This window comes from Procambarus clarkii, chromosome 8, assembly GCF_040958095.1.
Source record: "Procambarus clarkii isolate CNS0578487 chromosome 8, FALCON_Pclarkii_2.0, whole genome shotgun sequence".
Taxonomy (NCBI): Eukaryota; Metazoa; Arthropoda; class Malacostraca; order Decapoda; family Cambaridae; genus Procambarus; species Procambarus clarkii.
In genome coordinates this window covers 12,333,104-12,349,387 of record NC_091157.1, presented here as the reverse complement: position 1 = coordinate 12,349,387, position 16,284 = coordinate 12,333,104, and the positions used below count along the sequence as shown (strand labels likewise).

Sequence of the window (16,284 nt, the reverse complement as noted above, 5' to 3'; positions counted from 1 at the left end):
GTAGTGAACGCGGAGGGGTTGCGACAGAGGAAGATACAATGAGAAATGGTAATAAAGGAATTGGTGCAATGGAAACTATATGGGAGGGATGTGATCTCGGTAGATGGAACAGAGGTACAAGGCGGAAGAGGATACACTTATAATGACTAAGAGGAAGTGTTAGAAAAGTTAAAGGAAAGAGGGAAGGAAAGGACAAGAAGAAGAGATAATGTAAAAATGGTATTGATATGAATGTGAGGAAAAACAGTAATAACACCAGAGATGTGCTAAAGTACAGGAGACGAGGTAGAGAAGCGCTGACAGATCGTATACTCTATATAGAGTATATATCTATCTACCTTTCTATCTATATATCTATCTTTCTATATAAGAAAGAACATCTGTTCGAAGTTGTAGGCCAGACGCTTGGAATCTATCAGCTTCACCAAAATTGATACATAATGGTCTGGGGTACGGGATGAACATAGGCGGATCGGAGTTGCCAGAATTAAACAGAGAGCAGCGTGACAGGATCACATTCAGACCCCCAGGACGACCTTTTGGCATTGCCCGTCGGTATACCTACGAAAATATTTTGACAAAAATCCAAACATATTTTTTTTTATAGAAATATATATTAGTCATTGACTTCGGGAAAATTAACATTGATTTCCCGCTATTAATTAACTTAAGGCCATATAATTCCAGGGTTGGGCAGGGTTGTGCTAAGGAAATTTTAAGAGGGAATACAGATCTTCAGAGGTGTGCTTGAGGTGAGTTCCCGAAGGCAAGTGCTTGCGTCCTCGACAGTTACCGAGGGTTGGTGCTCAAGGCACCACGAGCCGCGGCCTGCGGAGAAAGACAAATGTCGTTCGAACTCTCATGGTTTTAAACTAACCCTTTATTAACACATGCCAGGGCAGAGGGGGTTTACTTAACTGAAATTCTATGTACTGCTCTCCTCAGTCAGTAAAACGTTCTATATTATTCTCATTTCCACTACGCTAAATAGAGACAAATGAGCCACTGTGCAAAATATTGTACTTTAAGTGGAATTCGTCTTTCAAGCAACAGTTTCCAGAGAACTACTTGCAAATAATAAGTTTGACTTGCTACGAAGCTTTATTAGGAGCGTCAGATCATCTGCTTGTCGCATATCAACCAATTTATTATGTGTACGGCGGCCCATGCGCTGCCTCAGGTGTTTATTGGTGTACCTCAGTTACCTCACCAGGTGTGACGATCCTCGAGAGTCAGGCAGTGTGTGGCCGTGAGTGTGAGGAGTCTGAGAGTGAGGGAGAGAGTGAGAGTGAGAGTGAGAGTGAGAGAGAGAGAGAGAGAGAGAGAGAGAGAGAGAGTTGAATCGTGCTGGTAAGCATGCAGGGGCCAGATTCATGAAGCAGTTACGCAAGTACTTACGAACGTGTACATCTTCCCTCAATCTCTGACGGTTTTGGTTACATTTATTAAACAGTTTACAAGCATGAAAACGTCCCAATCAACTGATGTTATTGTTATAAACAGCCTCCTGGTGCTTCCAAGCTCAATAACTGTTCAGTAATTGTAAACAAAGCCGCCAAAGATTGAGGAAAGCTGTACACGTTCGTAAGTGCTTGCGTAACTGCTTCGTGAATCTGGCTCCTCTGGGCCCCATGCTCAACACCACAGGAGAGGGAGCAGTGACTGGCGATGGAGAGAGACATCAGCTATGCACGTCCGTCTCGGACACGCCGTACTGTGACGAGGACCGTACGTGTGTCAGAGTAAACAATTAGCCGTGCACCAGGGGGAAGGGGGGATATGGGAGAGACTGGTGAAGGGGGAGAAGGAAGGGGGAAGTATGTTGGGGTAAGGTGCAGGGGCCGCGAGTTACTAGAACCTGAATGTACCCCCACACCAACACGCTGCACCTCCACCCACACACACACACACACAACATACAATCGAAACAAGGTCACAGCGGGCAAGGTCAGACCTAACCTAACCTAACCTAACCTAATCTAATCTTAACCTAACCTAACCTAATCTAACCTAACCTAAACTTAACCAAACTTAACCTAACCTTAACTTAACCTAACCTAAACCTAACCTAAACCTAACCCAAACCTAACCCAAACCTAACCCAAACCTAACCCGAACCTAACCCTAACCTAAACCTAACATAAGCCTAACTTAAACCTAAACCTAACCCAAACCTAACCTAAACCTAACCTAACCTAACCCTAACCTAACCCTAACCTAACACTAACCTAACCCTAACTTAACCCTAACCTAACCCTAACCCTAACCTAAATCTAACCTAACCCTAACCAAACCCTAACCGACACAGGAAAGAAAACGAGAGACGTAAGTCACAGGGCCACAGCGGTGTATTACACGCACCAACTTGTAGTAACTGGAATGAGTTATGGAAGCTATGAATAAAGATTAAATAAATTTCAAACTTCAAGCATAGTTCAAACTATTAGACCAACCGGGCTGTGGTGGATATGTGGGCCTGCGGGCCGCTCCAAGCAACAGCCTGTTGGACCAAGCTCTCACAAGCCAAGAAGCTTGGCCCCAAGCCGGGTTTGGGGCATTGAAGAACTCCTAGAACGTCATACAGGTACAATCCAGGTATAATTATACTAAATAACTGATCAGTAAAACGTGTATTCACCTATTTGTATTCACCTAGTTGAGCTCTGGTTGGTTGAGCTCTGCTCTTTCGGCCCGCCTCTCAACTGTCAATCAACTGTTACTAACTAATGTTCCCCCCCCCCCCACACACATTCACAGGAAACAGCCCGTAACAACTGTCTAACTCCCAGGTACCTATTTACTGCTAGGTAACAGGGACATCAGGGTGAAAGAAACTCTGCCCATTTGTTTCTGCCGGCTCCGGGAATCGAACCCGGGCCACAGGATTACGAGTCCGGCGCGCTGTCCACTCAGCTACCAGACCCGTGTGTGTGTGTGTGTGTGTGTGTGTGTGTGTACTCACCTATTTGTGCCTGCAGGATCGAGCATTGACTCTTGGATCCCGCCTTTCGAGCCATCGGTTGTTTACAGCAATGACTCCTGTCCCATTTCCCTATCATATCTAGTTTTAAAGTTATGAATAGAGTTTGCTTCTACAACCTGCTCCTTAAGTGCATTCCATTTTTCCACTACTCTCACGCTAAAAGAAAACTTCCTAACATCTCTGTGACTCATCTGAGTTTCCAGCTTTCACCCATGTCCCCTCGTTGTGTTACTATTCCGTGTGTACATTTCGTCTATTTCCACTCTGTCAATTCCCCTGAGTATTTTATACGTTCCTATCATATCCCCCACTCTCCCTTCTTTTTTTCTAGTGTCGTAAGGTTCAGTTCCTTCAGGCGCTCTTCATACCTCATCCCTCGTAACGCTGGGACGAGTCTTGTTGCAAACTTCTGAACCTTTTCCAGTTTCCTTATGTGTTTTTTATGGTGTGTGTGTGTGTGTGTGTGTGTGTGTGTGTGTGTGTGTGTGTGTGTGTGTGTGTGTGTGTGTGTGTGTGTGTGTGTGAGATATTAGATATGACCACAGTCACCAGTATTGCCACCACAGCTGCACCACAGCCCCACCACAGCTGCACCACAGCACCACCACAGCTGCACCACAGCACCACCACAACCCCACCACAGCTGCACCACAGCCCCACCACAGCTGCACCACAGCACCACCACAGCTGCACCACAGCACCACCACAACCCCACCACAGCTGCACCACAGCCCCACCACAGCTGCACCACAGCACCACCACAGCTGCACCACAGCACCACCACAACCCCACCACAGCTGCACCACCACAGCTGCACCACAGCACCACCACAACCCCACCACAGCTGCCCCACAGCACCACCACAACCCCACCACAGCCCCACCACAGCTGCACCACAACCCCACCACAGCTGCACCACAGCTGCACCACAGCACCACCACAGTCCCACCACAGCTGCACCACAGCACCACCACAGCACCACCACATCACCACCACAGCCCCACCACAGCACCACCACAGCCCCACCACAGCCCCACCACAGCCGCACCACAGCCCCACCACAGCACCACCACAGCCCCACCACAGCCCCACCACAGCCCCACCACAGCACCACCACAGCACCACCACAGCACCACCACAGCACCACCACAGCACCACCACAGCCCCACCACAGCACCACCACAGCCCCACCACAGCCCCACCACAGCCCCACCACAGCACCACCACAGCACCACCACAGCCCCACCACAGCCCCACCACAGCCCCACCACAGCACCACCACAGCACCACCACAGCACCACCACAGCCCCACCACAGCACCACCACAGCCCCACCACAGCACCACCACAGCCCCACCACAACCCCACCACAGCCCCACCACAGCCGCACCATAGCCCCACCACAGCACCACCACAGCCCCACCACAGCCCCACCACAGCACCACCACAGCACCACCACAGTGTCACCACAGCCACAGCTTCCCGAGTTACTCATCTATTCTCTCTGATAATTAACTGGATGGTGAGAGATGATCTCATTCTGAAAGGTAATAAAAAGTTTCCTGAGAGTTTGGGGAAAGGAGAAAGGGTAGGGAGGGGTAATATCTTGGGAGGAAAGGGGAAGAGAAGGGTTGAGATCTGGGAAGGGGTGGAAGAGAGAGGGAAGAGGAGAGTAGAGGGAGAGGGAGGAGGCATATACACTCGCCTGATGAGAGGAGAGAGAGAGAGAGAGAGAGATTTCCGACAGCGGTTCGTCGACATTTTAATAATATTTTTGATATGTATGAAGAAGCTGCCATTTGATAGGATAAGTTGCCATATGTATATAAAGGCACATTGCAATATGCAAAGGTCACTATATGTTGAAGACAAGTTACCAAATGTAAAGACAGGTAGCCATATATGTACGTAAAAGTTGCTATATATATGTAAGCTGAAGTTGTTATATGTAACGGCATGTTGCCACATGTGTGTACACATAGTCATACGTATGTTCAAGTTCTTATATGTAAGCACAAATTATCATTTGCAAGCGCAATTTGGCATATGTAAGCGCAGATTAAAATATGTAAGCAGAAGCTGCTATATGTAGAGTTAGATTAATACAGAGACCCAATGGAAAGTCTTGGATTTAATCTGTTGGAAGCTGTGTGCACCGGAGCACTATCTTGTTTGAGCTACACACAGATGCACACACACACACACACACAGACACACACACACACACACACACAGATGCACACACACACACACACACACACAGACACACACACACACACACAGATGCACACACACACACACACAGACACACACACACACACACACACACACACACACACACACACACACACACACACACACACACACACACACACACAGACACACACAGACACACAGAAGAAAGACCAAAGACCGGGACCAAAGAGCCAAAGCTCAACCCCCACGTAAGCACAACTAGATGAGTACATACACACTCACACATATACCCACTCACACACAATTGAAAAGCTGACTCCAAAGCACATAATGAAAATTACACATACACATACATATATATTCATGCATTCATACATATATTTATATATAAATTCATATATATATATATATATATATATATATATATATATATATATATATATATATATATATATATAATATATATATATATATTAGTTATATATATTCATGTATTACTCTCCGGTGTTCGAACAATTATGAATAATTAAACAAAGATAAAACATACAAAAATATAACTGAAATTTTAAGACAAACGACTCACACTTGTCTCCTTCTGCATTGTTTTTGTGGTGCCAGGTCATGGCTGCTCCCCCAGCATCTCCAACACCTGCCTGAGGGTGGGCCGAGGGGCTGCCCTCTGGGGTTCCTGAAGGAGGGAGAGGGGAGTGGGTCTCTACCTGGCCTGAGATGTATATATATGTAGCACTAGGTGCTCTGGTGCTGAGTGCATGGAGTTCTCTCGTTCTCTGTCTCTCTCTCTGACTGGCTGTCTCTCTTTCTCCTCTCTCTCCTCTCTCTCTCTCTCTCTCTCTCTCTCTCTCTCTCTCTCTCTCTCTCTCTCTCTCTCTCTCTCTCTCTCTCTCTCTCTCTCTCTCTGACTGTCTGTCTCTCTTTCTTTCTGCTCTCTCTCTCTCTCTCTCTCTCTCTCTCTCTCTCTCTCTCTCTCTCTCTCTCTCTCTCTCTCTCTCTCTCTCTCTCTCTCTCTCTCTCTCTGTCTCTCTCTCTCTCTCTGACACACGCATACACTCACACTCATTCGCACTCACACACACACGACCAAAGAGCCAAAGCTCAACTCCCGCAAGCACAACTAGGTGAGTACACATACACACTCACATGCACCCACACCCACACCCACACACACACACACACACACACACACACACACACACACACACACACACACACACAGAAAGAGCGAAGGATTTGGGAGTAGATATAATTCCCACACTCACACCGGAGGCACACATAAACAGCATAACATCGGCAGCGTATGAGACGCTGATAAACATAAGAACATTGTTTAGCAACCTGAACCAGGATTCCTTCAAAGCAATCTAATAACATTTGTTCGACCAATACTGGAGTACGCATCACCGGTATGGAATTCGCACCTTACAAAGCATTAAGACAAAATTGAAAAAAAATGCGAAGGTTTGCAACAAGATTGTTGCCAGATCTAGGAGGGCTTAGCTACGATCATAGGCTGAAGGAACAAAATCTTGCAATACAAGAGGACAGAAGCAACAGAGGGATATGATCACAACTTAAAAGATACTTAGAGGAATAGATAAGGTTGTCAAAGATAGCCTCTTTAGATAGAGAGAAAGCAGGACAAGAGGACTCTTGTTGTAATTTGTGATTGCAAATTCTTGAAGCCATCATATAAAAGCCGAACAACCCACCATAAATACCCAATTAAGAGAACTATTCGCTCTACCCACCACGTGAGTCGGAACAAGACCGGAACGTGACCGGAACGTGACCGGAACGTGACCGGAACAAGACCGGAACGTGACCGGAACGTGACCGGAACGTGAGTCGGAACAAGACCGGAACGTGAAGATGCCAACGTAGACGACACTGCTCACAAAACCACGCCCACTACACCTCTTTAATGTATGTGCTTCCTCCCTTTTTTCCGCTTCATTCATCCCCATTCACGCCCTATTCTACCTCCCTTTACTCTGTACTCTTCACCTATTTGTATTATGTACCTGATCCTTTTCTAATGGCATAAATCCAATAGACCAAGTACAGTCTCATCACTTGAGAATGAACCATGTTGGTTCAAACGGTGTGTAAATTTATAATTAGTGTAATACATTCTACAGTTAACTATTCTTTTAGTTTACCTATATATATATCACGCCCTATATATATATATATATATATATATATATATATATATATATATATATATATATATATCGGAAGAAAGATTTTCACCCCACCAACTCTTTTATATCTGTCATGATAATTATTATTGTCTATATCTATCCCATAGATACTAAAATTCTCTCTTCCGTCATTCTCATGACTCCCCCCCCCTCTCTCTCTCTCTCTCTCTCTCTCTCTCTCTCTCTCTCTCTCTCTCTCCCCCTCTTAACTATCAACTACTCTCCTGCTCCCCAATCATCCCTATGTTCCTCTGGCTCTAACAGTTTCCCCTCCCTTCTACCCACTGACATAGGGCTCATATTGTCAAGAAACATATTGTGCTTCGTTCCAATGGCTGCCCCGCCTCAATGCGCCGCCTCACTAGTGACATCTATCGGCAGGGAACGGAACTCTGAGAAACAATGAACATGGAGGGTCACGCGAAGCATAAATAGAAATCCAAATGTTTCTCCCCCCCCCCAACAATCACCCCCAACAATCACCCCCAACAATCAAGTGGAGTCAGTAATCATGTGTGTCTCCCCTGGGCTGGTAGAACATCGCCGACACCAAATGCAGTTGAGGTCTCTAGTATTTTCTGGTGCTAAGGGAGGCCACGGGTATGTGTAGCGAGATGTGTAACAGATCACGGGAATGTGTAGCGAGATATGTAACAGATCACGGGTATGTGTAGCGAGATGTGTAACAGATCACGGGAATGTGTAGCGAGATATGTAACAGATCACGGGAATGTGTAGCGAGATGTGTAGCAGATCACGGGTATGTGTAGCGAGATGTGTAACAGATCACGGGAATGTGTAGCGAGATATGTAACAGATCACGGGAATGTGTAGCGAGATATGTAACAGATCACGGGAATGTGTAGCGAGATATGTAACAGATCACGGGAATGTGTAGCGAGATATGTAACAGATCACGGGAATGTGTAGCGAGATATGTAGCAGATCACGGGAATGTGTAGCGAGATATGTAACAGATCACGGGAATGTGTAGCGAGATATGTAACAGATCACGGGAATGTGTAGCGAGATGTGTAACAGATCACGGGAATGTGTAGCGAGATATGTAACAGATCACGGGAATGTGTAGCGAGATATGTAACAGATCACGCCTATATGTAGTGAGACATAAGGCGTGTGTATGGTGAAATGGGACTTAGCACTATGTACCACAGGTGATATATCATGTCAAAAGTATTATACCGCAACCTTCCCTAATGGGCTTCTTTGGCCGTGGTGGTATGCATACACTCTTGTATGCATACACTCTTTTAAGTATACACATCACAGTGTCGAGCATACTAGATGAGACCGATAATACACTGCTTGACATGTATCAATATTGCATGAAAAAAGAGTAATATTAGTACAGCTAATTGTGCCTAGCACTCTACCTTGACTTGAGGAGGCCTGGTGGAAGACCGGGCCGCGGGGACGTTGAGCCCCGAAAGCATCGCAAGGTAACCGCGCGGTATACTGTCTGACAAGTGTATCTGCAACACAGATTTCAATTATTCACTTGTGTTACACACCCGCCAAACACACACCGAAACTACGACGTCGGTACAACGTTCGAACAAGTTTTAACACCTAACCAGTTATAACAACCAATATAGCAAGTTGTAACAACGTTCTATTACGTCATAAACATGTTAAGCCAAGATGTAACAACTTTATTACAAGTTGTAACAAGCGGAAAATAGAGACAGTTTCGGTTTGTGTTTCCAGGACAGCGCCCTCTGCGCCTCTGACCACTGCCCGCGCGACTCTACCGCACACACAACTACTATTAAGAATTGGTTCCCCCATCCTTTCCATTCCCTATGGACATCAAAGCAAAGGTTTACTTTGTGGATCACCAAATGTTCATTGATGCATCACGCTATTGTGATTTCTGTGTGTAATGAAGTAAGGGCGAAGAGGTAGGCCTATTGACCTACTAATAGGAAGTAGGCCTCTAATAGGAAGAGGCCTATTGACATAGCTTGAGTGCATGGGGGGAGTTGTGTAAAACCCTGGCTTGTTGTCTCGGAGAGGCTGCAGGATCTAAGTAAGTTAGGTACAATTTCTGGTTTCAACTCTTTTGACCATGTCGTAGCTCAGTCGAGCGTCTGGGATGATCTCGGACATAGGTTCGAATCCTTGTCACGACCCTTGTGGATTTGTTCACCAAATAAGACTTTTTGATATCAAAAACGTCCTAAAGGAGAATTTTAATCACAACACAGCACCGAAGAGACATTGGCCTCAAAATCGCACTGCTTATAGGCTTTTGATTTCAAAATCAGACTGAGGGGACTTGATCACATCAAAATCACACTGAGAAGACTTCTGACGACACCATCCAAGGATCGATTAACTGAGCGGCAGCACACGGGTAGTAGGCAGCACACGGGTAGTAGGCAGCACACGGGTAGAAGGCAGCACACGGGTAGTAGGCAGTACACGGGTAGTAGGCAGCACACGGGTAGTAGGCAGCACACGGGTAGTAGGCAGCACACGGGTAGAAGGCAGCACACGGGTAGTAGGCAGTACACGGGTAGTAGGCAGCACACGGGTAGTAGGCAGCACACGGGTAGAAGGCAGCACACAGGTAGTAGGAAGCACACGGGTAGAAGGCAGCACACGGATAGTAGGCAGCACACGGGTAGAAGGCAGCACACGGGTAGAAGGCAGCACACGGGTAGAGGGCAGCACACGGGTAGTAGGCAGCACACGGGTAGAGGGCAGCACACGGATAGTAGGCAGCACACGGGTAGAAGGCAGCACACGGGTAGAGGACAGCACACGGGTAGAGGACAGCACACGGGTAGAGGGCAGCACACGGGTAGAGGACAGCACACGGGTAGAGGGCAGCACACGGGTAGAAGGCAGCACACGGGTAGAGGGCAGCACACGGGTAGTAGGCAGCACACGGGTAGAGGGCAGCACACGGATAGTAGGCAGCACACGGGTAGAAGGCAGCACACGGGTAGAGGACAGCACACGGGTAGAGGACAGCACACGGGTAGAGGGCAGCACACGGGTAGAGGACAGCACACGGGTAGAGGGCAGCACACGGGTAGTAGGCAGCACACGGGTAGAGGGCAGCACACGGGTAGTAGGCAGCACACGGGTAGTAGGCAGCACACGGGTAGAAGGCAGCACACGGGTAGAAGGCAGCACACGGGTAGAAGGCAGCACACGGGTAGTAGGCAGCACACGGGTAGAGGGCAGCACACGGGTAGTAGGCAGCACACGGGTAGTAGGCAGCACACGGGTAGTAGGCAGCACACGGGTAGTAGGCAACACACGGGTAGTAGGCAGCACACGGGTAGTAGGCAGCACACGGGTAGTAGGCAGCACACGGGTAGAAGGCAGCACACGGGTAGTAGGCAGCACACGGATAGAAGGCAGCACACGGGCTGAAGGCAGCACACGGGTAGAAGGCAGCACACGGGTAGTAGGCAGCACACGGGTAGAGGGCAGCACACGGGTAGAGGGCAGCACACGGGTAGTAGGCAGCACACGGGTAGAGGGCAGCACACGGGTAGAGGGCAGCACACGGGCAGAAGGCAGCACACGGGTAGAAGGCAGCAAAGCGGCAGCCACTGACTCCATATAAAGGTCGATTATAACACTGTAGAGATGGCCAAATAAAGCCAGCAGGGGGTGGAGTGGCGGAGAGGGGAGGGGGCGAGGGGACGAGGTGGAATGGGGAGGGGGAGAGAGGGTCGGAGGAAGGGAGGGGGCGTTGGGGGGATGGCACGGGGGTGAGGGTGGCAGAGGGGAGGCGGGTAGTAAGGGGAGGGAGTGGTTGATGGTGGCGAGAGAGGTGGTGGGGGTAGGAACAGAGGAGTGGATAGTGGTGGAGGGACGGGGAAAGGTAGTGGAAGGGGAGGGGGGGGGGAGGGGAGGAGATGGGGGGTATACTATCCAAAGGAATGAACGCGAAGAGTTGAAGGCGAAAATGTCGCAGAAACTCATACAAAACTAGGATGATAAGGTAGAAGGAAGAGAGATAGCACGATATAAGGAAAATGGGATGAACGGAACCTTACGATGTTTTCGGAGCTCAGCGCCCCCGCGGCCCGGTCCTCGACCAGGCCTCCTGGTCGAGGAAGAACGAACACGTACAACAGGAGAAAGGAGGATGAAAAAAAGAATGGACGGTGGAAAACCAGAAGAAGGAAGATGGAGGACAAGAAGGAGGAAGATAAACGACAGGAAGCAGGAGGAGGTGGATGGGTGTTAAATAACGAAAGAGGAAGAGCAGCTTCCACAAACGGAGTAAGGAGGCAGGAGACGGGGACACGAACACAAACAACATTATAAGGCCAACCTAAGACGAAGACTGAGATTGAAACGAAAGTTGAGACGCAGGCCGAGATGGAGGCTCGGTTTTAGCCAAGGGCAGCAATATGTAATCATTGAAGAAGCTTCGCAAAAAATAAAATAAGGAAAGTATCGACTGATGCCGGCTAAACAAGAAAAAAATAAGAAAAAGTCAGTGAGTGAATATAAACCAGAGGTGGGAGAGATGTTTCAAGACGAATGGGTGTGTGTGTGTGTGTGTGTGTGTGTGTGTGTGTGTGTGTGTGTGTGTGTGTGTGTGTGTGAGGGAGGGAGGGAGGGAGAAAGAGACGCAAAGAATAATGAGGGAATGGGGTTGGGAGGGAGAGGGATGAGAGGCAGGATCTCCATCAGGAGGTCGTCAGGAGGGAGTTGGCAGCCGGCACTGGAGGGAAATTATGGGGGAATGGGGGGTGTGAAAGCTGCTGGCGAAAGGGCAGAAGGTGGTGGTGGAGAAGGAGGGAAGTGTTTACGTCAGCCAGGGTCAGAAAGTGGAAGCTTCGGGCCATGGAGCAGGAGTAGGTGCAGCTGCTGGGTCTTCCGTCCCTACGTTCCTTCCTATGAATGAGCTTTGTATCCCTCCCCACACCCCATTCCACCTTTTCACCAGCCCCTCCCCCTCTCTTTTCCACCCACCAAAATATTTCCTTCCCTACTTTTACCCCTCATCCCCACCCACCAGCATTTCCCCTCAGTCTCGGCCAGGACCAACAGCAACGGTGCCACCATTAACAAACAAGTTAATCATTGACTCATCATTAGTTCTGGGGAAACAGTACTACAAATAGGGAACGGAATGGCGTATTAAATAATCACAAACATTTTAGAGATATTACAAAACCCCAGACTACAAGGAAGAGAATTAAAAGAGGTAGTGCCACCAGATACAGCACATCTGTTTCGTAATAAATAATGAGAGTATCAAACGCTGTAACAACAACAAGAGTAACAGAGGCTGGAAGAATAACAAGAGCAACAGCGGCTGCAACAATAACTACAGCAAACAGAGGCACCAGCGCCATCAAGGCAGTCGACGACAATGTTTTTCACTGGTGACCAAATTCATCCCGGGCGCAGTTGACTTAAAAGTTCCCGCGGTCGTCTTCCGTCGTTGTAAAACCTGTCTGCTTCTTCCAGTAATTAAGGCTCTCACGATGTGCTCGCCTTCAACTCTCCACCTTAGTCTTCTTGTTCCCTGCCTCCTGCTCCATGTTCTTGCTTAAATTCTTTTTTTTTAGGCTTCTCTTTATCGCCTCTCGCCACTTCCCCATTTTAAAACAGTAAATATTTTTCTTATATCTTCTTCCCTGGTCCAGCATACCTATATATGTCATTGATACAGATCTCTCATATTTTAGAAGATTTTTCTATGTGCAAAGATACTGTCTCTATTTGTGCATAACACTGACACCAAAGCCTCTCTGATCTAGTGTATGTTCCTGAAATGTGCCATTGGCTTTCGTCAATGCCTCATTCCGTGTGAGCCTGCACTGTTGGTTAACATTTCCTTTGGTGTCGTACCTCAACAGGAATTGAGACTGTCCTCTAGATCAGAGAAGCCTGATGGACTTCGAGACTTTTCAAGCTTTGCTGACACAATCTGTGCAATCCTAGCATGTTCAAGACAATGCTCCACAAGTCTTGCTGGGTGTTTGTGTGTGTCTCACGACCTTCTGCCTCTTTTAAGCAATTGCTGGCATAGTGGTTACAATACAGCAAGTGGAAGCTAGGACCCTAGGCTAGTAATATTAACCATTACTAATGATAATATTTATTTTTTTGTGATTTATAATAAGTATGATTCAATAATGTTTCTATTGAAAATATTTTTAATTTAATTATTAAAGAAGAACTCTCCCAATGAGAATTCTTCTTCGATAACTAATTGTAAAAGCATTTTCCATAGAAACATTATTGAATCTGCTTAAATACAAATCAGAAAACCATGATTTTGGTTAAGAGCAATCAAGTTACCAAAATTCATGGTAAAGAAACAAGTGATTATTGAAGAGTTTAGTTCCTACAACTTTTCGTTCCACTCTGGAACATCTTCAGGTAAAGAATGAATACAAAACGTAAAATTTTGTCTTAAATATACATGTGGAAGAGGTGAAGTTTGATTGGGTGAGATGAAGATTCGAAGGAATATAGGGGGTATCAAATATAAGGTAAGGAATTAGGGAATAATGGAGGAATAATTGGGAAAGAGGCTAATAAAAAAATTGGGTAAAGCAGTAGGGGGGGGAGGGGAAGAACACGGTAGAAGATGTTGTCTTTATATGGTGATGTTTGGTGTGATCTGTATCTGAGCGTAGGCAAGGAATCGAAGTCGTTATTCTGTATATGTATGGGTCTTTTTTCTCCTATGTGTATAGCTTCCAGGAATTGCAGTCTTCATTGGTCAGTGATGGATGCCGGGATTGTTGTATTATCTACTAGCCTGTTCCTATTGAGTGTTGTGTTATGTACACTTTGCATAAGATTTTTAGGGGCACCAGCTTGTATATGGCAGGTCAGCCTTCTAGAAAGCTTTGTGGTGGTCATTGCAATATAAATAGATCGAAGGTGACTTCCTTCACTGGGACATGTAAATTGGTATATCAAGTTTGCCTCTTGGAGAGGGTTATATTGCTTATTGGGGCTGTTCTTAAGAATTAAATCAGCAGTTACTTTTGTTTTGTAGTAAATAATGAATTCTAATCTGATCTTGGGCTGTCGGTTTCACTCTATTTGAAATCATATTTTTAATTGCTTTTTCTTCTGTTGTATTCTGTGAGCTCTTAGAGGATTTGTAATAGAGTTTTATGGGATGGGTTTATGTTCGCTGTTGCGGTTGCTCTGTTAAACCATTTTTCTAAATAACGTGTGATAATATGGTGGTAACTAGACACATGTACGACCATTAACATCATGCGAGTCATAACTTCCACCAGACGACTCCATAAGATTACTCTCTTTTTCGGGGGAAATGTTTTTTCCCTAAGTGTGTCGATATTTCTTCCCGGGAGAAGCTAGAAGGCTGGAGACTGGCTAGGCTGATCTAATCTGTCTTTACGGCCGCGCCTTTCCTTCATCTCCTCTGATAAATCTCATAAAAAAGATATAAAAATGCCGAAGAAGCTTAGATTGCTTCCTTTTGCATCAAAATTTGATTTCTGGATAGATTTAGGCTCATAACCAAGACCTCACAAAACAGAACACTATCAGACGTTTCACCGGCGTTGTGCATGGATCACCTGGAGGAAAGGCTTCACAGAGCAGCAACCGGAGCAAATGCAAGTGCTTATTCCCGAAGTCCTCGACTTTAATATAGAAATTTTATTTACTAGGTTGAAACTCACTATAAAGGTTCTGTGGGATAATATACGATTAACTAAGGCAAAATATATCTACATATTTTATATGGACTTCATATATAAGCTACTAAGTTCCACAATGGCCCAAAAACGTCTATCGGAAAAGGATAAAATTAATAGTTTCGATTTACACACACACCAACGCGCATACAAACACACAATGTCGCCCCACCGTGACACTTCCATGTAAATAAACACATTAGAAAACTAGAAAAAGCTCAGAGGTTTGCGACTAGGCTTGTCCAAGAATTGCGAGGGATGGGATATGAAGAGAGACTGAAAGAACTAAACCTCACGACGCTAGAAAAAAGGAGAGAGAGGGGAGGGGGGGGGGATATGATAGAGACGAATAAAATACTTAGAGAGGGATTAACAGAGTGAAAATAGAGGAAACGTTTACAATGAATACCAATATAACAATGGGTATGGGTGGAAGCTTGAGATTCAGATGAGTCATAGAGATGTTAGAAAGTTTCCATTTAGCGTAAAAATAGTGGGAATGGAATAAGTTAAGGGAGCAGGATGTTGAAGTTGACTCCATTTATAATTTTAAAAGTAGGTAGGCTAGAGTCCAGGTTTCATTATTTTAGACAACCGGCGGCTAGAAAGGCGGGTCTTAGAGCTAATGCTCAATCTTGCAGGCACAAATAGGCGAATACAAATAGATGAGAACAACTACACACACACACAGGAAGAGCCAGAGAGGCAGAGGGCGCGAGAATAAGGGGAAATAAGAGTGGCTGTTGGAAGAGCTCCGGAAGGTACAGCGAGGGTTGACCAGTCAGGGAGGAGGTGCTGACGCTGTTGATGTCTTCACCCTCCCTGCCTCACGTCCTTACCCTCCTTCCCTCACGTCCTTACCCTCCTTCCCTCACGTCCTTACCCTCCTTCCCTCACGTCCTTACCCTCCTTCCCTCACGTCTTTACCCTCCTTCCCTCACGTCCTTACCCTCCCTGCCTCATGCTTTCACCCTCCCTGCCTCACGTCTTTACCCTCCTTCACTCACGTCCTTACCCTCCCTGCCTCATGCTTTCACCCTCCCTGCCTCACGTCCTTACCCTCCTTCCCTCACGTCTTCACCCTCCCTGCATCATGTCTTCACCCTCACCATAACTGCTCAAGGAGACAGCAGAAATACTCTGTCTCCCATTGCCTAACATAGCCAATAAAACACTTGAGACAACAAGTCTCACAG

At 46.6% G+C, this 16,284-nt stretch overlaps 1 protein-coding gene across 1 annotated transcript in view; it reads right to left on the bottom strand.

The window, feature by feature from the left end:
• The window catches only part of LOC123759762 (paired box protein Pax-2-A-like), a 71,659-nt gene that overhangs the window by 19,147 nt on the left and 36,228 nt on the right, over window positions 1-16,284 (bottom strand). Inside the window, exon 3 of the mRNA XM_069319174.1 lies at window positions 5,762-5,866. Within this exon, the coding sequence (XP_069175275.1) occupies window positions 5,762-5,866 (105 nt within the window). The remainder of the gene's footprint in view (window positions 1-5,761; window positions 5,867-16,284) is intronic.